This window comes from Syngnathus floridae, chromosome 14 (assembly GCF_059516105.1).
Source record: "Syngnathus floridae isolate MCC-2025c chromosome 14, RoL_Sflo_1.0, whole genome shotgun sequence".
NCBI classification, from domain to species: domain Eukaryota; kingdom Metazoa; phylum Chordata; class Actinopteri; order Syngnathiformes; family Syngnathidae; genus Syngnathus; species Syngnathus floridae.
In genome coordinates, this window is record NC_142426.1 from 11,705,764 (window position 1) to 11,731,380 (window position 25,617).

The 25,617-nt window shown below is 41.2% G+C and overlaps 3 protein-coding genes and 1 long non-coding RNA gene across 6 annotated transcripts; 2 read left to right on the forward strand and 2 right to left on the reverse strand.

Annotated features, from left to right (window-relative positions):
- Window positions 1-27: 27 nt before the first annotated feature.
- On the reverse strand, window positions 28-2,031 carry LOC148387786 (cytochrome b-c1 complex subunit 6, mitochondrial-like). Its single transcript, XM_088397480.1, has 4 exons — window positions 1,864-2,031; window positions 1,485-1,541; window positions 458-619; window positions 28-379 (listed from the first exon to the last, which is right to left on the reverse strand). The coding sequence occupies exons 1-4, from the start codon at window positions 1,909-1,911 to the stop codon at window positions 347-349; spliced, it is 300 nt and encodes a 99-aa protein (XP_088253606.1). The 5' UTR covers window positions 1,912-2,031; the 3' UTR covers window positions 28-346.
- Window positions 2,032-2,144: 113 nt separating this feature from the next.
- On the forward strand, window positions 2,145-4,446 carry nsun4 (NOP2/Sun RNA methyltransferase 4). 2 transcript variants are annotated; one of them, XM_088397475.1, is made up of 9 exons: window positions 2,145-2,300; window positions 2,611-2,830; window positions 2,970-3,039; window positions 3,076-3,144; window positions 3,240-3,394; window positions 3,472-3,632; window positions 3,702-3,826; window positions 3,950-4,082; window positions 4,189-4,446. In XM_088397475.1, the coding sequence occupies exons 1-9, from the start codon at window positions 2,208-2,210 to the stop codon at window positions 4,330-4,332; spliced, it is 1,170 nt and encodes a 389-aa protein (XP_088253601.1). In that variant the 5' UTR covers window positions 2,145-2,207; the 3' UTR covers window positions 4,333-4,446. The 2 variants fall into 2 exon arrangements, with proteins under 2 accessions (XP_088253601.1, XP_088253600.1); XM_088397474.1 differs by having other exon boundaries at window positions 2,970-3,144.
- A 4,353-nt stretch (window positions 4,447-8,799) lies between these two features.
- Window positions 8,800-15,292, reverse strand: dmbx1a (diencephalon/mesencephalon homeobox 1a). 2 transcript variants are annotated; one of them, XM_088397223.1, is made up of 5 exons: window positions 15,148-15,292; window positions 11,849-12,003; window positions 11,545-11,723; window positions 10,795-11,173; window positions 8,800-10,707 (listed from the first exon to the last, which is right to left on the reverse strand). In XM_088397223.1, the coding sequence occupies exons 2-5, from the start codon at window positions 12,000-12,002 to the stop codon at window positions 10,262-10,264; spliced, it is 1,158 nt and encodes a 385-aa protein (XP_088253349.1). In that variant the 5' UTR covers window position 12,003; window positions 15,148-15,292; the 3' UTR covers window positions 8,800-10,261. The 2 variants fall into 2 exon arrangements, with proteins under 2 accessions (XP_088253349.1, XP_088253348.1); XM_088397222.1 differs by lacking the exon at window positions 15,148-15,292 and adding an exon at window positions 12,183-12,241.
- LOC148387789 (uncharacterized) lies at window positions 10,908-24,114 on the forward strand. Its single transcript, XR_015862813.1, has 4 exons — window positions 10,908-11,016; window positions 11,111-11,206; window positions 21,838-21,930; window positions 22,004-24,114. It is a non-coding gene; the product is annotated as an uncharacterized LOC148387789 (long non-coding RNA).
- The last annotated feature ends 1,503 nt before the right edge of the window (window positions 24,115-25,617 follow it).

Consider the following 25,617-nt stretch of genomic DNA (forward strand, 5'->3'; position numbering starts at 1 on the left):
GCAAATTAACAAGGTGGCTGGCAGTGAAATGGTAACCAAAGAGAATTTTTATTTATCATACCGGTCCAAATGGAACATAACACCACCGCAATTCTGCATGAACAGGAATGCGGGTTGTTTTTCTATATGAACTGACCACAATGAAATTTGGAAATCTTGACTCCGTAAAAGCAGGGCTTACTCTATGTACAAAAAGCCTCACACAATATATGCAATGTACATAGTGGAAAGTCATGGTGGGATCGTCATACAATATGTATTAATATAGAATACCAATTTGCAAGTATGCTTCTCCTTGTGTTACAATCAACAGTGATCACACAGATGCAGGTGGTTGCTGGGTAGATCATTTCACATTGTGGAACAGTTTGTGGGCTACCTGCATAGAAAAGATGAATAAGAGACATTAGGACACAAAGAATGATTTCGGTATGTTCTCTGCGTGTGTCACACGTACACAGTGATCACGTGCATGAAGGAAGTCAAAGAGCTCTTCTGTGCACTCTTCTGTGGTTTGGGATTTGGAGTTGACCCGGGTCTCGCAGAGCTCCAGACGCTCCTTATAGTGTATGCAGTGTTCTGTTTCTGCACACTTAGCACGGATTGTTTCTAAGGGGTCCTAGAGGGGACAAAAAAAGTGTATGAATACAATTCAATACAATGGTAACTTGTAAGTATCCTGATATCCCATTTGATTGATTGGATAAAAAAAGAATTTGCAATAGTAAATGGAACAAATTATTTAGATCAACTTCATCATTTTCTAAACTAAAAGCAGTTGTTTACATATGTCTTTGAGTTAAACCAGTGGTTCTTAACCTGGGTTCGATCGAACCCTAGGGGTTCGGTGAGTCTGTCTCACGGGTTCAGCAGAGCCTGAACTGGTCTCGCAAAGGCAACAGCAGAAGTCACACTGATCTGCAGGTATGTAATTTGTTTCGAGTTCATGGATTGTGTTGTTTTTTTCTTTTTCTTTGAACAAGGTGATGTTCATGCACGGCTCATTTGGTACACCAGTAATAAACATTGATGTCTTGAATTTGGAAAAAGCAAAAAATTCACTAAAGAGGCGTTCGGTGAATGCGCATATGATACTGGTGGGGTTCGGTACCTCCAACAAGGTCAAGAAACACTGAGTTAAAATGGCGTAAATGATTCATTGATTATTACAGTGAGTAATTGTGTACTAATTTGATCATCGATCGACTGTTGATTGATCAATTAAATTTTGACACCGCAGCATTTTTCCATTCCTAAAAATGTGCAACTATATAATCACATGCGACATGATTCTAGAAAATGACTTTTCAGGGTCTCATGGTGATTTTTAGAAAATACCCTAAAATGTTTGTGTGCGCTTACTGGTGAATAATAAAAAGAAATCCTAAAATGGTGAGTAGTAATCAAGAAAGAAGCTTGTGTGGAGAGAAGAGTCCCATCGTGATACATAAACAAAAATATAGTATGAATGAAACAGAACATACCACCATGTCTTCCTCCTCTTCTTCCTCCTCTTCTTCCTCTTCAGGGGCATCTTCCTCCTGGGAATTAATAGTGTTTAAGAAATGCATGCATTAGAATATTTGTAAAATACATTTAAAGCAGGAGCAAACAAATTACATTAAAATGTTAAAAATAAAAGGGGCGATTTGGGGAGCTGGCAGTCCCCCGAAAATAATAGTCTACAATAAAATAAACAATATACACAATTAGATTGTCCTCTAATGTTTCATCTATTTACGTTTGTGCCGAGAGAACAATTAACCTAACACCACCCTTGTGAATGAACGTGTAATGTAGGTTGAGTCATAAACCCATATTTGGAGCAACTCTACAGGCATAAATTCTAATTTATTTCTTTACCTCGTCTTCGGGGTCACCATTAGTGAGCATTTTTCTTTCGAACACCATGACTACTGCCCTGAAATTGTCCAGAAACGTGCCAGAGAAAACTCTAGACCTTGAGCGCCGGCTTAAGCAGCTACTGTCACTCGAGGACAGAAGGGTCGGTCACTCACAGGAAATGTCGAAAGGGCTCACCGGAAACACTCCGTTATTGGTCAGTATACATTGACTGATGTTGCTTTGATCCAATTGAATACCGAATATCTATTTAAAGTCCCACCTACTGTTGCGTGATGTCATCCGGAACGTTACATATCATAGTAGGGTAATGCCGGAAAGAAAAAAGTAACGTACCTAAAAAAATGGCGCTGCCCTTGGACGCCAGAATTTTAATGCGAAAAATGAGAGATTTAAGATCTTTAACGTTCAGAAGACATCGAGTAAAAGCAAAATGGGTATGTGTGGAACACGATTAATATTATATGGAATTTAATGAGTAAATGATGTTTGCACCTATGAGCTATTTTTTCAATAATTAAGAAATGTTGGGCAACGCGTTTACAAGTTGCGTTCAACAAACAGGACTGTAAAATTAACATTTTGTGGCAAGGTCAGTCTGTCCTGAACATTTACTCATTCCAGTCACTACAATATTATAAAACTTTTTAGTATAATGAGTTTATTCTAGAAGACGGCTTGCTACATTTATAATTGTCTGTATAAGTATTCCTGAAAATGTAAATTATTTATTTTATTTTTTTACAGGCTGCTTCTCGCCCCAAGTACCCACCTACCAATTTGGCCCTGCGGCATTTTGATGTCACCTACAGCAGTCAGCTGGGACAGCTTTGGCCATCGGTGCGAGCTGCCTTGCTCTCGGAGAGGAAATATGGAGCCCTTCTTAATAATTTCTGCCAAAACGATTTTGTGGACGATCTTACATCACAAGGATGCAGAGACTTTGTCACAGACACAGACAGAAATGGTTGGTGGGTTTGAGATGTATTGAAACTTTCGAGTGTCATTGTATTTGTGTAAAACCTTTATGTTTTTATACTGTATTTTTTTTTTTTCAAGCATATTTTCTTATGTCCAGTTGATTGTCTGCTTTATGGTTTATGCAGAACATGCATGGACGGAGGAACACCCAAAAGTGGAATTCAGTGAGAAGTCTGATTCCACATGTCCGGAAAAACGTGATAGTTTTGATCAGCAACAGTTATCGCAGCCACGCCTCAGCCCTAACATCAAGTGTTTAGTCTTTCCAAGAGGAGATATCACGCGTTTCAAACCAGCTAGGTGCGATTTTTGACTTAAGATCCATCAAAGTTAGTGAATGTCACTCAAACACGCATACGTTTTACGTTGTGTCAATTCTGCTTTGTCCTCTTAAGACCAGACACGTCTGGCTTATTGGGCTACTACTTGATGGACGCAGCATCAGTCTTGCCTTGCCTTGCACTAGATGTTCACGAGGGACACAACTTGCTGGACCTCTGTGCTGCCCCTGGAGGCAAGGCTCTCGCTTTGCTCCAGACACATGCCATTGGTAATAAAATTTCATTTTTCAATTTCTATGCAATAATGCTATTATATTAACCATGTGTTGTTTTTATGTACCTTAAGGTTTTTTGTGTTTGAATGATTCCTCTGTGTCCCGGACATCCCGACTGAAGAAAGTTTTCCACAGCTACGTTCCTAAACAACTTTTGACCCACGAGAAGCTGCGCATCAGTTCCTTCGACGGCACCAAGTGGGGAGAAATAGAACCGAATACTTTTGATAGAGTAAGGCTTTTTATGTTTGTATTTTCGTTTCATGAGAGTAATGCCTCTAATTTGCTGTGTGTGGTTTAGGTCCTTGTTGATGTTCCTTGTACCACAGACCGACATTCACTCGTGGAGGATGATAACAATATTTTTAGTAAGGTCAGAACGGGCGAGAGGCGACGCTTGCCGCAGCTACAGCTGCAACTACTACTGTAAGCAAAACACACACTTGTCGTATGTAAGATCACTTTTAACCCGTGGATTACAATGACAATATGAGTACTGGCCACTACAAGTTAAATCGGTAAACTGAAGACAAACCTGGCATCTTGCAGGGCGGGAGTAGTGGCAGCGTGTCCTGGTGGCGAGATCGTTTACTCCACCTGCACGCTTTCTCACATCCAGAATGTTGGCGTGGTTGAACAAGCCATCGACTTAGCACGTGAGAACCACGGCATCCAGCTTCAGGTCAGTTTGAACCAACACTCACAGCTCAGAAGATAGTCTAGTTGAACTATTAGGACATATTAATTTGACTGCTGTTTCTCCTCTCCAAAATTGAACCTGCGTCTAGGTTGTCGACCTGCGGCCACTCACACGCATGTTCAGGAGGACCTTTCATTTCGCTTCTGACCTCCATCTGGGTGAGCTGGTCATCCCACACTTAGCTGCTAACTTTGGACCCATTTATATGTGCAAACTAAAGAGGCTCACCTAGATTGGGATTATGTGGCTGGACATTCAGTTACTTACAACGTATGAATAATGTTGTGATTTTTTTGTAATATGAATGTGCATTTAACGCATCTCAGTAAATTCCTTGTAAGAATGACTCAAGTATTGAGCGTCTTTCTGGGAATAATTTGAGAATAATTTGGGGTGTCTCATGCAAGGAATGGTATCTTTATACAGTACAATACACAGAAAACTTTATTTGCCACTGGAATAGAAGTTTGATTTCGGTTTACCAGAGCAATAGCAATATTAATGTGACCTCTACTTCTATTGCTTTAAGGTTATCACCTTTGAGCAATAGAAGTAGAGGTCACAGTAATAAGATGGTTTTGCACGAGTATCAATAGTGGTACGCCGGCTCTCTAGTGGTATGCAAAGAATTACTAAACAAATCAAATTTTCTTTTAAAACATGCAATACAGTTTGTACATCTTGTTTAACTTCTAGTACAGTACGTATTTTACATTGCATTTTTTAGGTACGCTTCTGTTATCTTTAACTTAAGTACAATATATATTTTTACAAGCTAGCTTTTTTATTTCAACGTGGTAGCATTTATGCAACACATTTTTAATTGAGTCATTGAAGTAGGTATTTTAATTTCCTATATGTATTCGTTTTTCCCCCAGTCTTACAAATGGTCAGAAGGATCTTGTCTAGAACATTATATTATTTGCCCACTAGAGGCCGCTGATGGTCTGTCACTAAAATTTATACTGTATGAAGTCAGTAAAGCCAGCATTTTGTCCTTTTCTGTCAAGATAAAAGATATTGGATGAGAAATCACCTACACACATTCCTTTACAAATAAAACACCGTCTTTTTGTTCTCCAGCGGACAAATCCATCAGGTTCGATGTGTGCCTAATAATGTGGCAGGAGTTCATAATGACCGTCTCTATCCGAGCAGTTTACATTATAGCGTCGCTTCGACTCTATTTTACATTGACATCATTCAGAGGTGAAACGCTCTCTAATGTGAGTGCCGAAGAGGTGTCTCTCATTTTTCCCCATCGCACCACAGATGACCCTTTGTGTTCTCCTGGCCAGGCAATGTAGCATGAAAAAGGTGTGTGTGTATGTCTAATGAGTGGGCTATGCCGGAGTGTGTGTGTCATCCAGCGCCTGCTATCATTAAGGTGCTCCAAGCACTGAGCTGACTCCCATCCACATCGCACAGCCAGGCTGCTCCCAGATGAACATTAAAGTGGTGGAGCTAAAATGGGATGTCTCATCCTTTTTTTTTTTTTTTGCCCCCTCTGATTTTTTTTTTTTTTTTATTCCACAGATGAGTGCAGATAATTATCTGAGCGATTGTGAGTGATTACTGTCTTACTGCGGTACAAGGGGGATGTACTGGAGAATGCAGAGGGAATTAATGACACATAAAAACTATTTTTGTATTGACTGCTTTCATCTCCGGGGCCTGTTCACATCTCTTGTGATTACCTAAACGTATTGTAAATATGTATTTCCTATGGGCCCTTCCATAAATTTACATGATTTAACACTCAGGAGACGGCTGACTGTTAGAGATCACTTAGTACTCTATTCTGCCTGTCTCGGCTTTATTGAATTGGCCAATGAGGCGCTGTGCACTTGAGTCTCTGCGTATAAGCCTGCCATAGACAGACATATGCCATGTATTAAAAAGACAAATTGAATGGGTTTAGCCTTGTTTCTCTGAGGTCTGCGGGCACAATTTAAATGATGCCTTATTGTCAATAAAGATGTAAAACGCTCTTGTGCAGCGTGCCTCGCAAAAGTGCCACATGTAGTACACCTGAGCTCTTCCACAAAATTCAAATTTGTGTCATCAGTTTGTGACTTTAGTTGTGAGTAATAATTTGTTGGGCTTACAATATTATAGTCTTGTTAAATTTGCAAAGTTCTTAATGGTATTTCCGTTATTTTCAATGGGGGGGAATATTGACCACCCCAAAAAAAAGTGAATGCAAGTATATCTTTTATGAACCAAGTTCAAGTCCTGCAAATGTATTTAGTTGTACCACGTCATTTTCCATCCATCCATTTTACTAAATAAATAATAAGTTCCCCTGTTGTAGCGACAAACTTTATCTGAGTCCTTTTTGGAGGCCCACATTAGAAATGCAACCGTAAATTTAGGCTGAAGCCAGATTAGAGAGCGACAGAATGGAGGTTTTCTTCTCACTAAGAAGATTACCCGGGAGGGGCGAGATGGCAGTCAGGGTCTTTAAGGGGGGGGGGACAAGAAGAAAATAGAAGATGAGCTGGAACTAATGGAGGGTCGGCCGGGATGCAGTTCAGCCACCTGTTGTTCTTTATCGATTACCCTTAACTACTCTGCATCATTACTTACAAAGATTCAAGGTAGTTTTGCGTTCCGTTGAGTGTTGTTTACTCGTGTGCACGTTTAAGCCTTGCAGCTGCGATCCGAATCGTTCTCCCCTTTTTAAGTTCCTGCGGGCGGTTTCCAGGAGAGCTTTGATGTGTATCTGGCCAATGCAGACTATTAGAGGGATTTCCCGAGGCCCTGACAGCTCAGATAATATGCTGCGAAATGGCCACGCCAGTGGGCTAAAAGAATGCTGGAAACAGGATTAGGATCATTTTCTGGCAGACCTTGTCACCTTCTCAATTGGCCGAGGTTTCTTGCGCTGGCACTTTCCTTTCTCGCCATGGTTAAAACCTTTAAGAGAACCATGGAGAAGGGGCAGAGAGAGAGGCAGTGAGTGAATGGTACACTGTGATTTTTGTATGGGGAGTTGTGCTCACGGGGGTTGTGTGAGTAGCACTAGTCCTGGGGGGCTTGTACACAAAGTTTATAGTGTTACTTTATGGGATATGTGATGTATTGTTTTGGAAATGGTGTCTAAAATTATTTTAACCAGCAAGTTTCAGTTGATGAAAATTAAGCAAGTCATCTTGAATCTCCACTGAATTTCCAACAACTAACTTGATTGGAAAAGCCTGTGAAGTTAAAATAAATGTCTTGTAAATTTGACGTACCACAATAAGGAACAAGGCCTTTAAAAAATTTATTCTTTTAAAAAAATCACCATTTTAAAATAAGGCAAACTTGTTGAGCCGCAAAATTGTATCCATAATCCACTCAAAGTATCCAGTGGCTGAAATTTTAAAATATTGTTTCACTTTTTTCAGTGAAAGCTGTTAGCAAAACACATCAATAAAATCTTGCCAAGTTTCTCGGTTTTATATTTCATCCCAGAATATTGTGCAAGTGTACCTAATGTAGTGGCCAGTGAGCCTCGGTGTTTTGTATGCGGCTTTAGTGGTGGAAATACAGAGATGGAAGCAGCCTGATCCCGCATCAAGGGCACTTGACCCTGCGGCAGTACAATCTAGCAATCCCTGTTCAGCCCGCGGGCGTATGTGTTGTGTGTGTGCGTGTATTTGTGAGGACATGAGAGAACATTTGGGACTCGAGTATTGTGTTATGTTAACTGGTCTCGGGCCTCGTGGGAGAAAATCACGGCGTGTACCTGTACAGGCCGTGGATAACAAGGACAATCGCTATGTGATTGTATCAGCGATGCAATCAAGATGCCCTTGAATGAGAACACACTTTTTTTTTTTTTTCTTTTGTATGTGATGTAATGAAACAACAAGGTCGGGGTGATGTGTTGTACTCCCATTAATGCTGTTAATCTGGTCAGCTCATTAGCTTATCTTGTTTTTTTTTGTCCCCCTGTTTAATTCATGAGCATATTAAAAATTGCTTCAAGCATTATTATTTACACAACAGAAGGAACAATGTTGTTTTCCGCTAGAAGGCCAAGAGGGCATTTTGTGAATGTCCCCCTTTGTGGTCATGCGTTGAAGAGTGTGCGTGTGTGTGTGTGTGTGTGTTGTTAGCAGCAGCAGGGTGAGTGAGGGTGTGTGTTTTGACAAACCATGCTGTTAAAGATATAATAGCAGCATAATCACCGCCCCAGGCCGTCATTCTTCAGGATAATGGCCCGCTTATTCATTGGGGATGGCTTATGGCTCCTTGTTTTTTTTTTTTTTAATCAATTTTTATTTCCCCACATGATATTTCTGTCTCTCTTTTTTTAATTCTCTGATGTTTCTGCACTCATCGGAATATTTTGTATAATTTGTATATCATTTTTTTAAATTTAGTCTTTACATTTCTGGGATGACTAATTTTCTCTCGTCACAGCAAATGTGAATTATTGTTCCGTTTCATGCTACAAATCAGGACAAACAACTTTATTAAGTTGTTTTAATTAAAGTCTTAAATTTGTAACTTCATCTATAAAAATCAAATCCATTTCGACTAACACTGAGAACATATTAGCTTATATGGATGTATCATATAATACAGCGTCTTTAAATTAAATCTTAATTACCTAAATGAATATATGATGATAAAATTGGATAAAAAATAAAACAAATAAAACCCAAAATGCTGTTAACAATGAAACAAACGCACCCAGCAGAAAAAGTTTCCAATATAAACATCTTCAAGCTGTTTTTTTATTTGTAGATATTTTTCAACAACACTAAGTCTACACTGTTTGGGAAGAGGAAAGGAATCAGCTGTCCTCCAAATCTTACATTATAATCTATCTAGCACACACCACTGGACCAAGTTGTGGACAAAGACAGAGGATCCATCAGGGAGGGATGGCATCAGCAAATACAATCTTACAGCTAAAATGACTTAAAGGACTTCCATTATCAGTTATACAACATAGTACAATACTTTACAATTATTAAGATAGATTTTATATTTCACATATTAAAATAGTGTGTGTGAGTGTTTCCGATTACCATTATCAGCCGATGCCAGAAGTGCTAACAGTCAGTGGGACTTTCATTGAAAAGCAGCAAGTTTCCCCAAGAGACTCTTACTAATTTATGATATGTCCTATTTTTGGAAGATGGATCAATTCTTTGTCGATTGATGTCTAATGTGGCTCCATCATTTGACAGTTTAAGTGTAACAACCTTTCTTAAATGATATGCATGCTCATTATTACATTTGCCCTGGCCCTCCTCCCCCTCGGGCTAAATGTAATTAAAATGCTTTGAGAATTTAGTCACTGAAATCATGTTGGCATTATGTACAAAGCGCTGCATCGCCGACTATTAACTGGTAAATGAGTCACTCTCAATAATACGGCTGAGGACAACGTGCCTTGCTTTTGCTGTGATGTCGAACATGTTGTGTATATTCCAAAGGTTTGGTAGAAGTTTTTTTTTAAAATTATTATTCAGCGTTTCACAATATATTTATGAAGCCCAAGTCATGAGACAGAGTGGTGGAGGGATAAAAAGTAATTTTAGTGAGTCCAAAATCCTCATTTGTGTTGGATGGATTCGTTGTAGCTCATCAATCCAGCAGACTAAAAAAAAAATTGCTCAATAATTTCTCGACAAGATTTGCCGCAACTATTTTGTGGCCACAAATTAATATTTGGTGTGTTTGTTGTACGTATATCATGGCCGCAAAATTGTGCACGTATTTCACAACCGCAAATGACTATTTTGTGCGCACATATTTCATGGCCACAAATACCGTAAATATGTTGTGATCGCCATTTCATATTTCCACAAATGAACTTTTATGTAAACTTCATATCGTGGTAACGATTTCAAACAAAAGATGCTGTGTAACGTTTTACCTTGCGGTCACTGTGCTCCCTCCACCCCTCAAAAAGTGCCTCATATATTCACATTATTCTTGTAAACCTCACCAGTTATTGTTGAACTTGTTTCAAACTTCAAATATGAGCGTCCTTGAGTAGAAACATGCACTTTGTGTGTTTGCTTTTCAATTTTTTTTTCTCAAGGTTGCCACTGATTTCTCTTGAGTTTAAAACAGCAGCAGATACTTTGTCACGAAGCTTCGCACGCACGTCGTCCCCGCTTGAAAACTTTGGACACAGATAGAAGCTGGAACTCTCAGTTGGACAAGGTGTCTAGTCCCAAAGAGGCAGCGTGCTGTTTGGCCCTCAGCCGCAGGTTCTCGATGCTGGTGGTCTTGCTGTTGTGGCTGCTCAGTCCACTTGCGGCCGCCGACGCCTGCAGCAGCGGGCTGCCCCAAACCTGCTGGGCATGATGAGACAGCGACTGGTAGTAAGACTGGCAGGGCAGAGTGCCCAGCGGCGCCGGGGGCATGTTGACGTTCATCCCCAGGTAGGGGAGTGAAGAGGGGGCAGCCAAGTCAAAAGCAGGGTAGTGCACCAGGTTGTTGGTGGCGGCCATGTGCTGGCGGAATTGCTCCTGCAGGCGAAACAGGCTCAGGGGGGAGGAGGAGTACGAGTGGTTCTGGGAGAGGGGACCGCCTCCGCCGGCCAGGCCGCTGCTGGATGACGAAGGAGTCACGGACGGAGAGACGAGAGGTGAGTCTGTACACAGAGAAGACATTTTTAGAAATCAGCCTCAAAAAGTTTTTTACGGACAAAATAACCCCCAAAAGCCTTTCATCTTCTCACCTGCTTTCGGGCTGAGTCTCCTGCAGGGCGAAGAAACGTCCCCAGGTGTCACGGCTCTCTCGCTGTGCTGACATTTACTCTCATCCTCCTTATCTGTTGCGTTGTCCTCCGTCGCAGACTCGCTGCCAGACTGCTCGGCCGACGTCACGTTCAGTTCCATGTCCGGTGGGGCCGGACGCACCGCCGGACTGTCTGTCTCCAACGAAGCTGAGGTGGACGGAGGTAAGTGTGGGTCAGGGAGGACAGTCGTGGAAGGTGCAGGAGCGTCCTCCTTTTCAGCTGCTCCATCCCCACTTGTCTCCTTCTGTTTCTGCAGCTGCTCCTTCTGGAGGCTGCGTTGCTTCTTACGGAACTTGGCCCTGCGGTTCTTGAACCAAACCTGGGGAGGTGATAAAGCAGCCAATGGATTTAGGTGAGTGCAATCTGTTTTATTGCGAACCCAGTCTTCGAGAGGAGTACTGGTACATTTTCGAAACAAATTCACCCTACCAGGCTAAAAAACAATTGAAACAAATAATAATAATTGGTTGAGATGAACTCAAAATTTAAAGACAAAAATGTTTTAAGTTGGGCCATTAATATAAAAATACATTTTAAATGAGTTCCAACCTAAGATACTGTTTTATATTTTAAATCATTTCATAAACCTTAAGTCATAGTACACGTACTGTTGCACGTATTTTATCATATGATCCACTGCACTTGTATGCATTTTTTAAACTCCAAATATTACTCGGTGTGTGCACCCACCTGCACACGGGCCTCGGGCAGGTTGGTGCACATGGCCAGCCGCTCCCGCATCACCACGTCGGGGTAGTGCGTCTTCTGGAAGGTCTTCTCCAGGGCTTCCAGTTGTTGCGCGGTGAAGGCCGTGCGGCTCCGGCGCTGTTTGCGGTGCTGAGAGCCGTAACGAGCTTCGAGGATGATGTCTTGAAATGCGCAGCCGTTGGAAGACAACACACGGCAAGTTTTATTTCACAGTCTGGCGACCCGCTTTCTGTCTGTCTGTCTGAGGGCTTTGTAGAAGTGCGAGGGAGTGTGTGTACTCAATTACCAGCAAGTCTCTCCGCCAAAGTGAGCGCGTGCACGGACGGCCTGTAGTCGGGCGCGTGCTGCGCCTGTTGCGCCGCCTGCTGGTGGAGGTTGTACATGGCGCTTAAGGAGTTCATGGCGTGCAGCGAATAGCCGTTCACGCCGTAGTGCTGCATGCTGTGTGGAAAACGCAGAAAAACAGAGAGGATGAAGACTTTGCGCTTTTTTTTTTGACGCACTACTTGCTACTCCGATGTTAATGTGTGCCCCCGACAAAAGTGTTATCCATTAACATCCAATTATCGCCCTACTCATTCCATTAATTATACAAAAGGCTTTTAATTGGGGGCAATTACCGCTCGTTGCCATAATGAACCGGAACGGATGCTTTATTCATGAACGCATTCAGTGATCCCTCAGAAGCCAAATCCCCACGGAAAATGTTTGCTTTGACAGCTCAAGAAAACGTTGATTAACCATCTGTAGGGAAATAACAAAAAAGCGAGAGAATGTGAAGATTATTTTTTAAATTGCTAGTTTTAAGGTTATACCCAAATTATCTGATGCTTGCATTATGCCAGGCACACTTATCACCAAAAATTACATTCTGTAGTTGGCATTAACCGGTCTTCAACATGCATGGTAGATGGACCGCTCGAGGACACGATTAGATATGTATTGGTATTATAGTATTAGATATGTATTAATATGGAGGAAGCAGGAGGGGGCTCTCTCCAAGGTCCAATACTTCAGTGACATTGGCTAATAAAAGTGCTATAGCTTGTCATAGGTTATTTTTTATTCTGTAACAAATACATTTTTTTTCTGCCTTGATCATGTAGCCACCATTCTAGATGTAGTTCTGTCCACTTATTGCTGGCAAGTCGCAAATGAGATCTAGTAGGCTGCAAGACTTAAAAAAAAATACAAAGGTAAAATAAAGAGATGACAATCCTTCATTTGACCTTAATGTAATTATTGTTATTATCTATGCGTCGTGATGAATTGCATTGCATCGTAGTTCTAATTTTAGGGTTAGGACTACGTATATTGTCTTATTTTATTATTATATCTTCTGTGCAGGTTTTGCTAAAGTTGTAGCCAGTAAGTGCATATGTAGAAAAAAAATATCTTTACTGTTGTTTTGGTCATTTTGATTTGTTAGAATAATTATTTTATTGTTTTGGTATAATCATGAGTTCATATTTCACATGATTATAATATAATTGTGGTCTAAATAAGGCTTCTTTACTCATATATTTTGTTGTGCATCATTTTGGGGCGTAATCTGAGCACTATTATTATGATTATTATTATTATTTTATTATCATTGTTATTATTATTATCATTATTATTATTATTGGTGTGGAGCTTCCGTGTAGAAGTCCATTCAGCGGCTGTTTGGAGGCTGCAGCAACTGATGGATGTGATGAGGGCAGTGGGGAATCGTTTAATTCGCCGGGACAGAAGGTGCTTCGCTAAACATTTACTTTCCTCCCTCAAGTATTTGACTTGAATGCCCCCCGACTCCCAGACCCCCCACCCTCCTTTCCATCCCTCCCCCTTCTCCTCTCTGGCGGCCTCTTATCCCATCGCCCCCGGGCAACGTTTTGGCTGAGATGTATGGCTTCTCCGCGGGTAAAAATATGCATGTTGATCCCCATTTGGCTCCCCGTCTAATGGAAGTGCAAATAGGTTTCGACTGCAAGGCCCTCCATTTATCATCAACGCTGACACATGCGTGCGCGGCGGACGGCCTTTTTATACGTTGAGAACTCCGAGTGTACGTTTAATGCAGCTGAGGTGACTGCGTTGTCCTCCCGCAAACTGGATCACAGGAATTTCTGGTTTCTGCTGCACACATTTGTGGCAAATGGAACACAATGGTTGATCACGGAGGGCCGCGATTTAGCCGTGCAGGCTGCAGAGCGCTGCGGGCAGGCGGCTGGGGACCTCCTGCTGGCAGCGCTGCTCAATGCTTCGATTAGCAAAGCGTCATTATGGAAATTGGCATGTACAGTGCAAGTCTTTTGATGCTACTAAATGAGGAAAAATGGTATTTGATAGCAGCCCTCAGGGGCCGGACAATCTGCTCTGCGCTCGGGACGGTCACATACAGGGCCGCTTTTCTTTTATGCTTCATTTTGAACTTATTGTCAAGATAGCATTTAAAAACATCTCATAGTGTTTGCTAAAAGTCTGTAGATTTTTCAGGGAAATTGGCAAAAGTTGAATCCACACAATTTCTTGTTTGTTGGTGTTCTTGTGTTCCAAAAACCTAATTATTAATCAAAAAATATGTCAGAATCTGGTTCTATTGTTTATTTTCTTGTATAACCAACCAAATGGTTTTCTATATGAAAAACAAAGTATCTAGGGATTTCTGAGACTTATTAAACCAAAATACTTGGAAAGTCAACATCAGACCCAGAAAATTGTTGTAAGATATTAAAACCTTATATCTTTATCTTGGAAATTTCAAAATCTTAAGATATGAAATACTCAGTATTATGAATTCCTTTTAATATATTACAATTAGTTATAGGTGTTGTGTTTAGGTTTTTGTTGTTCACGTGCGTGCCTGCAGTCATATTTTAGGTAATATTAATTCCAGCATTTGCTTTAAAAGTGTGCCTTAAAAAAGTGGAATTGGATTAGATTGGAATGAATTTTTGTGCTCAAAAGTTTACATAATTTGTCAAAATATTGTCTAAACATTTATCATGTAGTTTATTGGCAAAATATGAAAAGACTGGAGCATCTCATTTTCTTTTATGGTCTATTTGTATTAATTTGAACTCTAGTGAAAATAATTGTTTTGCCTAATCACGTGGCAAATTCTCCCTGGGTTCTGTAAACTTATAAGAGCGACTGTACTTAAATTGTCATCATTACGTTTCTTCATTGACTGGCTGCAAGCAATCATACGGTTCTACGTTTTTCAAACAAAATTTACCTTAGGTCACGTGTGTAAATAAAACGGGTCCTACCGGAAACTGTTTATTTGTAATGACACGTGGTCCCAAATATTTTATCCCGTAATAAATAAGAATCAATTGGAATTTAACGTGGCTTTTTTGGTGACCTTTTTCACATTTGACCTACCGCATATTTTGGAATGACAGTACCCCGTATTGTGTATACCACTTACAGGCGCATGTATATTTTTCTTGAAAAAAAACATATAAGCAGTAAAGTTACATGCATTAACGTAAACGAATATTGGAAGACAGAAGAAAAAAGTCGTGTCAAAGTTCAGCCAACCGTGATCTGATTTTTTTCAACTTGTTTAAAAAAAAAAAAGAAAAAGTATTTTCTTACCTTATAATGTCAGTAAGTTGACACACGGTAAATCTTGTATTTTCCCTCCAACGCCGTTAAAAGTAGTGCAGTCTTCTTGCGCGTCTTGTTTCCAAGTCCACAGTACGCGCGCGTTCGCGTGTCGGTGGGACTCGTCCAAGACTTGTCCTCGTCGGAGGGGGAGACTGACAAGGGCCTTTTATGAAGGAGCGTGTGGGCCGTCTCCTGCTGGCTTACTATTGGCTGTCTGGGACGTCATTCAAAAAGACAGCCAATTAAAAGTCCCCCTCGGACTTCTGTTTTCTAAATTGATCTACTTTGAGCAGATGATGTTGTTTTCGTGCAATATGAGCAAAAATGGTGAGCAATAATAATATTTACACCTTTTCTCATTTAGTGTGGGAAAATAACAATTGTTTTAGTTTTTTTTCGATTGTCCCATTCCTAGATGCGGTCTGCTGCATGCTTTGTATAAAGAGGGAAGAAACCTTTGGTTTGTTTGCGTTTGGGCTTTTTTTTTTTTTTTTTTTTTTTTATGGAAGAAGAGACTTTGTCAAGATGACTATATGCCAGGGTGCTGCCTCGATACTCTCCTCCCGGCCTGGAAGGATTTGGTATGGGATAGGGAAGACAAGACGCCACCCCAGCCTCCCAAAACCCCTGTCTTAAAATGACTGCGGGTAAGAGGATTACGGCAATAATGCCCTTCTCTTCTTGAAGGGTTTTTTTCTCCTTTTTTTGGGGAGAAAGAGAGAGAGAGAGGGAGAGAGAAGATTTCTTCTCCCGGAGCAAAACCGTTTAGGTGGGGAATTAAGGGCAGCGCAAAGTAGCCTTTTAATGCATAAGCTTGCATATTTGGTTGCACGGAGATCCTGTGGGAAAGGGTTTGTTTGGGGCAGTTTGATCTGTGACAGTGTCGGACAGTAATTTCAACAGGTTGGATGAACAATTCAGTTACACAAGTTGAATTATTCACCATCATGTTTATTAGACAATCATTTAAAAATAACGTGGCATTCATATTTAAAAGCTGCTATTTTCAGATTTCTGTAATCATGAAATTAAAAAGTATTTTTAATTACTATTTTAATTATCTGAGTGGCAAAATAACAATTAAATGTACCCGTGTAAAACCAGAAAATATTGGTTGATAACTAGAATAAATTTCTTTTTTTCAATTATCTTTAGTATCTGTCACCTTAGAGTTTAGCACCCCTGCATGAATTCTCTCTCTCTCGCTCTCTCTCGCTCTCTCTCTCTCTCCCGCTCTCCCTCTCTCCCCGCGCGAGAGAAAGAGGATTAACTTGTGAACCAATGGAAATAAGAACTTAAACGGGAGGTAAATCTGGCCACTGTCTTTTTGTAAGGAGCGTCTCTAAAGCAATTAAAGCGAGAAAGCGTTTTCTTCTGAGCGCCTCTCCACCCAAAGCTCCTTATAAAGCGACGAGAGCTGTCCAGCGAGTCTGAGGGGCTTAAACGTCCCCAAAAACAGCTCCCCTTACCCCTGAAGCCTGTAGTGGTGCACTGCTCAACACAACGTTGCTAAACACTGACCCCCCCCAGCTGATAAAAACGCTTTTAAAAAATTAAGTCCAACCCCAGAATTTTCCCCAAACTCTCGGAGATGCTTCCAAAATTTTCACCTGCCTTTTCACTTGTGCGAAAAAAAAAAAAGCTTTTAAGTGCTGTATGGTGAATGATGCTCCCTAATAGCTAATTATGAGTCTTAATGATGTTTCTGCAACTTCATGAATACATTAGGTGTGCAATCCTGCAAAACTCAGCCTCCGCGGCACCATTCAAGGGTATTTCAGCATCTGTTCATCCCACAGCAATTAATCATTTTGATGTGTAGTTTAAAATCGACTACTTGCAGGCGACCTTTTTCTTTCTTTCTTTCTTTTTTTTAATAACAAAGCAATTTGCCTTGAGCCGCCTCTCGAATGCATTTTTAGCCCATTTTCACAAGCCACTCCTTTATGCTTGATTTATTTTCTAAACACTTACGAGGGAAATTGATTTAAAGAGGGCATGAGGTGTTATTGTTAGCCGAATCCTGCTAATAGCTCCTTTATTGTGACAAGATCTCAGAATCTCTGTGAACAAATCCCTCATCTATAAGTTTTCAACCGATCACTTTCCTCTAATAGTTGCAGATTTTCACCCCCCATCCATCCATCCATCCATCCATCCATCCATCCATCCATCCATCCATCCATCCATCCATCCATCCATCCATCCATCCATCCATCCATCCATCCATCCATCCATCCATCCATCCATCCATCCATCCATCCATCCATCCATCCATCCATCCATCCATCCATCCATCCATCCATCCATCCATCCATCCATCCATCCATCCATCCATCCATCCATCCATCCATCCCCCCTCTTCTTCTCCCTTGTCTCAATTCCTCCGTCGCCTTTCTTTTTCTTGCCTGCGCTCTTCTTTTTTCCTGCCTGGCCCACATCCCTCTGCACAAGGGGCCCCATTGTGTAGTCCTAATCCAGAGGCAACACAGCTTTAGGGACATGCAGGGATAAAAGGCCCATCAAGCCCACAACTTTATGGGGGCAAATCTCTCCCTAATCCTTCGCTTTATCTAAACAAAAGCCCCTCTGCCTTAATCCACCTATGTGCTGGAAAAAAAACCTGAAGATGCAGTGAAAGGGTGAGAGAACAAGAGTTTGGAGCATGGTAGGGAAAGGTGAGATCATACCGGGCGGGTTGCTGAGAGAGCAAAATGTAACCAAGTTATGCTGGATAAGACATCCATGGATTTCATGTCTCAAGATATTCCCATAAAAGTTTCAGATCAAGATCAATGGTAGGAATTTGGCTCTGTTGAAGGTTGCAAAGTTCCAGGAACTTTCAAAGTTGTCAAATTTTCATTGGCATGAATGGGAATTCATAGGAATAAACTAGAAATCATTTTTGTGCCATGTAAATTTTCTAATTGGTATTAGGAGCCAAATTCCCCATTTTAACCAGAATAACTCTGGGCCCTATTTTACACGACCTGAAATGTCAGCTTCAAAAATAAAAATAGCAAACTGCTGGTAGCTGAATTTGAACAAATATTCAAGGGTATGCTAAGAAAATATTATTACAATGGCACAATTAATTTGTCCCTAAAATATTTTTAGCTCGAACCAGTTACGACAAGGACAGGACTAACGCTCCGTTTGAAAATAAATGACGCAACTCATCTTTCTTCCTCTTGATTCCACTGTTTAAAATAAGTGTTAAACTCACTTAAAGATAATCACCACATTCTTGAGCTAATCTTCCTAATTCCGTTTGACTCAGGTGTGGGCTCCCGGTCTTATCCTGGTTCCATTCTCTTCCCTCAATTAAGGCGATCTTAAGAGGTGCTGGAGAAACTATCCTGTTGTAAAGCTTCTCTGTGGAGAGAATCCCTTCACTTCCTCTCAAGCATCTGTCTTACTTTAGTGACAATCCCGCTGCACTTTACAGATGGTCAGGACATAAGCTGGAGATGACTCTCTGAAAGTTGAGAGCTTACAAGGTTTAAACCGAAGCTCTGAGAACAAAAAAAAAACTGCTCAGAATCTTCACTACTTCTTGTCATTCCCAATCAGCTATTCCAGCCTGAAAATCAATCAAACCTGTCAAAAAGCCTTTTATTTGACACATTTGCCATCATTAACTCTGCCAATTACCATCTCCTCCTTGGCTCTGTTCATTCCTAATAGAGCTAACAAGAGCTAATGAAGCGAATAGTTGTGGCAATTAAGTCATTAGACGCAATTAAGACAATCCAATAGAACCCACCGAGGACCAGGAGAAAAGGAGGAAGGAGAGAAATCCAAGAAGCACTCGACCCAAAAGCACCAACTGTGGAATCACAGAAAGCTTTCGAGTGGATTGAGAGAATTTTTCCCCCCCTCGGTGGTATCACTGGAAATACTTGAACCATTATAAGGCTGATCAGCACTTGGCTGAAGGCGTCTGGTTCCGCCATGCAGGGATTACACCTGGCCTCAGGAGGGAGGGGGGAGGGGGGGGGGGGCGTTCCTAAATAGGCAAGCAGACAGTGAAGGAGACAGCCTCCATGCATTCCTTCACAATAAAGTATAAATCCTCTTCTTCACAGCGCATTACAGGAATGAACATAAGGGATTGTGTCATTGTTGCTCTATAATCGGGATCAAACTCCTTGTTTTACAAATGGCCCTCTTTAAAAAGCTTGCTCTTTTTGTTTTCTTGATCCTGTATTAACCTGCTGTTTCCTCATCAGTAGGCTTTTATTCCGTCGGGTCCATATGCAGGTCAGCATTGAGAGAATTAGACATTTTTATGAACACTCAATTTGGGGAACAATGTTGACTTTCATTCCAGAGGTGTTTGATGCGCTTTGATGGGAGGTGGTGCCAAGTTTAAAAAAAATATATATATATATATATTAGAGAAAAAGATGGTTTACACTAAGATATAATAGCTTCTCAAATGCCTTTGCACATGTCCTTGCCCTCAAAAGCTAAGGGTAATATCCTATCCTGCCTCCAAAGTGGAGATGGAGGCAGTTTTCTCTGTTCGTTGAACATGCAGCCGGCATGAAATCACCTCAGAAAGAAATGCTGAAGCTGTCAACCTCCTCTCATGTCATAATAGCATCATATCAAAGTATTGAAATGCCACGTCATGTCCTTGTCCACTTTTTTAAATTGAATCTTTGAAATTATTATGCATGCGTTGCTTATTCGCATTTTTACTGTATGTAAAAAGAAAGAAAAAAAAGTAAATACTGTCAAGTGCTACTTTCCTATTAAAAACACGTATAACAAATGAACAGCAGTTCAAACAGGAAGTGCCCCAAGTCGAACAGGAAGTGAATGAAAGTGTGCTTTCCCACCGACTGATTGGGCTGAGTCCCGGCAGCGGGTCCCATGTCACCCCACTTTTGTAGTCCCGATTGGAGGCCTCCTGACTGCCTCTGCTCCTCTGCTCTGTCTGTTGCCTATCAAAGGAACCTTGCTGGGCCCAACTGTCTGTGTAACGAGCTGGGCAGGGCGCTCACACTGGGTTCTATGCAACTGCGTGTGTGTGTGTTGACATTTGTGTATATGGGCTTGCAGTGAGCACTTTGAGTATGTGTTTGTTAAAGGAGCCTCCTGGTGTGAGAGAGAGAGAGCAACACACACACACTCACCTCGGTGATCCTCCGCTACTTTGTGACAGCGGGCAGGGGGCGGAGCAGGAGGCTAATAGATATGTTTGTTTACCTATTTGTCCTTGACTTGATCAATTGATCAGCAGACTAATTCTCTGCCACGCTGGCTCATTACATTTCCATTTAAATTGCAAATGGATTTTTTCGAGTTTTCATCTTCCATTCGGTGTGCTTGTGTGCTTTTGCGCGCTAAGTGTGTGCGTGTGTTTTATTTTTATTTGACACTTTTATTTTAGAAACACATTTTATTAGTACAAAACAGAAAGGAAAAAAAACTCTCAACACAACTAGTTAGCACCGAGAGCACATGATTGAGCTGAACTGGCATGAATGTTTGAAGACAGAAGATTGACAAGTTGTGAGAAGTAAAACCTTGTTGCGAGATAGCTGACAAGCACAAATGAGCATTGTTGCTCATCGTATTGTATGCAGTGTGTGGATATAAAAAGTCTACACACCCCTGTTCAATGGCAAGAAATAAAATAGACCACAAAATTTCCTTTCAAATTGTTTTCTGCCATTATTATAACTGACATACAATCTTTTTGAGATGGAACGTAAAAATAAATAAACAGCTGCAATTATATAAGTATGGTATAGTATGTGACAACATAGTTGATTTGCACCACAAGGTGGCGCCCATGCAATAGTTAATATTAGACATGGTTATGGACTGAGCCAGAAAAAAAGAACAGTACCCCAATTTTTTTTTTTGTATAACGAAGGTTTACTCTAAACTGTATGAACATGGAGCCCAATCTGGAATCTCAAGGGACTTTGCTTCCCTGGCTTGTTTGCCATAATGGGCTTTATTTGATGACTCCTCACCCCTGTCAGATTCCACCATTATCCAAGCCAATACGCACATTCCTCACCATGCAACACACACACACACACACACACACATACTTAGATCAATGGTCATAAATTTGATCTGTGACAAGTCTGACACATACACCCACGAGGCCTTTGGTCACACTGTTTCTGTTGACCACTCCTTACGCTCGCCACACACACGGGCGGACAAACCCTCTCGCCGCCTCCTTCCCCTGACACACTTGTCAAGAACCTCGTTGACCCCTGACCCCGCCCCACTTGGCTCTATTATTGATTTTTTTTTTTTTTTCCTGCTCCGACCCTCTCAATCTCGGATGGGCGGAATTAGCGGTGGTCGTCTGGTAGACGGGAGGGGACGGAGAGGATGAAGGCCGGCGATCAATGAGTGCTGATGGCTGAGCTTGCAGCAGCACAAACAACACTTGGGCATGAAAAAAAAAAAAAAAATCGGAAGGGCTCCGGGCAGGATGGCCGAGCGACGGTCGAGGTGTGGAGAGAGGGAGGATATAGGATTCGTAGCACGTTGCGTTGACATTGTTGTTATTTAAGAAATTAGCTTGACACTGCCAATGTATACAGAAGTTCAATGAACTAAACATATTGTGACATCAGTGATCCAAAGAAACAAAAGCTGTATCAAAAGTGTTGTTTTTAATATTTCTATACATCTCGATAGGTCGACAATGTGAGAGTATCAGCAGAATCATTGATGCAGGTGAAGGCGTACCTAATGAACTGTCCACATCCGATGTTCTGCCTCCTTTTTGCGGTATGTGAGTATGCTTCCTGTCAGTGGTGCGCAAAGGGCTTTTTAAGCAACTATTTGTCCTTTTTCAACACAGCTTGCAATAATCCCTCCTCGCTCCTCCGCCACCTGCTTATGGATCAGGTTTGCGATTTCCCAGCAGTGGAGGTGACACACTTCAACGTAATCTTTTTTTTCCCTTATTTAATTTCCTGCCGTCTTCTCCTCTGATTCTCTCCCTGTCACATTAGACGCAGTTGAGAGACTGATTTGGCGTTCATAATCTTCCCTCCCCCCCTCCCACTTGGAGAAACCTTGAAATATCATAAGGAGATTATTTTATTCGTAATTGATTGAGTGGCTCCTCACCTCAGACCACGATACTTCAAAGTGTCTGAATTAAGACTTGGGATGGGAGCGCTGGGAAGGCGGCGTGCCTCCGTGCGGCCGAGGGTCGTGCGGCTGAGCCTCTTTGGCGGGCAAATAAGAGCTGAATCGGAGCCTGTGATGGTGGCTAATTGGCTAAAAGAGAGACGTGTGGGTCAGGGAAGCGTTCAGATGATTCTGCTCAGCCTCTTCAGGCTCATTCTAAGCCCCAAAATGGGTCACATGGGATTCTGGGTGGAAGGCAAAAAGTTTGGCAACTTTTGTAAACACCTTTTATAGATATTTTTGTTTAAATTATCCAATGAAAATGACAAGGTACGAGCCAGCCTTCTAACATTTTTTTTTGCTTTGACTCAAGAGCATTTTCAAAAAAAGAGGCTTCAAGCTACATCAGTGCTAATATATAATGGGAATCCCCTTAGACAGGCCAGTGAATAGTATCTGTGTGGCTGCGTTACAACCCTTTAAGAAATTTAAATTTAAACACAAATGGTCAAGACATTTGGATTTGCTTGGAGTTGCCAATCCTCAACGATCAACCATCATGTTTTTTTTTACTTTTAAAATGAGAGTAAAAAAATGAGCGAGGAAGGGGCATTGTCCATTTTCATATTTCCCCTCTCTAATTTTCTCTCTTGCTGCCCACGTTCCTTTCTCTGTTACTTATCCCTTTTGTCCCAGTATGTCCCCCCTCTTCTCACTATCAGTCCTGACCCAGTACTGATCTTAATCCTCTTACCTCGCCGCTCCATTACCCACTTCAGCCATTTTTGCATATACACACACCAAAGAAACAGGGGTTCCTCTTATATATGATCTCTCCTCAACTTGGGGTAGGTTCAATTATTACTATGTATAATTTTCTTCTTTCAAAACTTTCTCCTCATATTCAAATTAAAAGTGGTGTAAATCAGTTCCCTGGTGTGCAGGTGTGGCTGAGCTGTTGGGGATTATCTCAGGTTTTGTGTTGTTTTTAATCCTTAAATACCACTTTTAACCCCTTCATTGCTTGCAGGGAAATACAATTTAAAAAAACTCTATGACTGGATGAATCTGTGGAGTATGTGGAGTTCCGCTCTATTCTTTATCATCAGCAAAGAACAATATTACTGCAACTGACTGAGCAAGTGGAACGTCTGCACTATACTGCCCCCAAGTGGCTATGGCAAGCACACCAGAAGGAGCAGCACAAGAGCCATTGAATGTAAGCAAAATGTTTTTTAATATTTTATAGTGTATTTAATAATAATGTTTCTATAAAATGTAAAATACTATGAAGGTCTCTTATTGTGCATTTCCCTTTTCTTTATTCTCTAATTTACAGCCTCTCTCTCTGGGGAGAGATTAACCACAAATCCCCCGACGGCCCTTTGCTTAATTGATATGATTTAAGTATTACAAGGGCCTGGGTGGTTTCGCTAATTTCTCTGCGAGAGCCGCCTCCTTCCATGGAGAATCCCTTTCCCTTCTCTGTGTTCGTTCACTATAACATTTGTGCTACACAGCTAGGAGCAAGAAGAACATTTTCAAAAAAATAATATAAAAATACGACTTAAAAAACGCAAAATGCTATGAAGAATAAACCATATCTGGAATAAAATATATGAAAAATATGTTCCCAAATTTGCTGCATTTCATTGAAATTAGTTACAAGTTCCCATTCTTGTCCCTGTCATTTTTCACCTTAAAACACCAAAATGTCAATAATACAAGATTTCAATCATCTTTGGTTACCTTGACTCCACTGGCAAAAGGTGAAGCCACATTCACATCTCCACCACAGTGGCAAATCAGAGGATATTCAGACATTCCCCTCACAAATCCAGCGATTAGTCTTCATCTCCGTTGCTTCTAATCTCTAAATCTTGTTTGTAGCACAACGAGATGATGCCATGAAAAGCCCAGAACAGAACACACTTCCCTTATAAATCACATTGAATACAACTTCATGCGAGGATAGTGGGGTGAGTGTATATTTGACACGCTCACATTCCTCATATACATCTTTCTGCCACTAAACCTGTGCAGAGTGTGTTGACTCTATTAACAGCCCCGTGCTGAAATGTTACACCCGCACTGCAAATACGTAACGTGGACGTCGCGTCCTTTCATCTCTTCTGCTTCTCTTCCTCTCATTCAGCAAAAACATTTCAGTGTATGTTTTTGGGTTACTGGTGTTCCTCTGCTAACAACCCAGGCTAAAGTTACCCCCCCATACATAAATAGATGACTTTGTTTTTTTAATTGACTGTACAATATGTGATGATCACATTTATCATCTTGCTGCGGGGATCCTTGTGTGAGGTTTAGCGACTTTGGAAGAATTCTCAACTGTTAGAAAGCATGAAGGTGATCTTGCTTTTGTGCGGTATTGCTGGTTTTGTTTTCCTCAAGGATCTTCTTGTAGGTGTTGAAGGAACGTGTCATCAATGGGATCAAGGTGTTTGGAGAGTTAATGGGGGAGGCTCTCAATCGTGTGTGTGTGTGTGCGTGTGTGTGTGTATTCAGGGCTATGTGTGAACGTGTTGCCCCTGAGTTTACCTTTGGGCTTCACCTAAAAAGTCTTCATCCACTCGTCTTTCTTCCCCTCCCATGCCTGTAAGTAAGTCACTGAGGTATTTCCACAGCAGCGTGTCAATGTTAATATTTACTCTCATCTCATGGTCGCACAGAGAAGCGTCTCCTTCACGGTACACCTCTCTTACCTTGTCGGCCGTGTTTACGAGACTGAAAGTCAGAAAGACTCACCTGTCGCCTCATTAGGTACACATATGTGGCATCTTTGCTGTAAATTGGATGGATGGGGTGATTTCAAGGTTTGGTTTGACAAAGTCACTATATACATATATATATATATATAATTTTATTATTTTTCTTAGGACAGCTCCCTTGTGGCCACAAATTAGCATTTTGTCTCTGTCCAAAGCAGACAATGTAGCATGGCAGGACAAATGTGATCCTGCTGATGTCTTAATTGTATGCCCATATGTGTCTAAGTTTTGTTTATTTTTTTCAAAGTAGCGTCTCCATGGAGCTGACTTACCCCAGTCAAACCTCTGGGGCAGCGGGTCATGAACTCCGGGTAAAGTTCAAGCTGCTGGCTCCCAGCAGGAGGATCCTGATTCATGTGTTCAGTGGAGCAGCTGGGACTCAACCAGTGTTGAAAAAGGAACACACGAAGGTAAAAAAGCCTCAATAGTACACAACTTAAAACGAAGGCACCCATGTGTCATTAGTACTCGCTAAAAGATTTCGACTAATTATATTGTCTGCAGTTTTCTTCACTATGTCAGTGGAAAACCAAACTTTTAATTGGCCACTGAC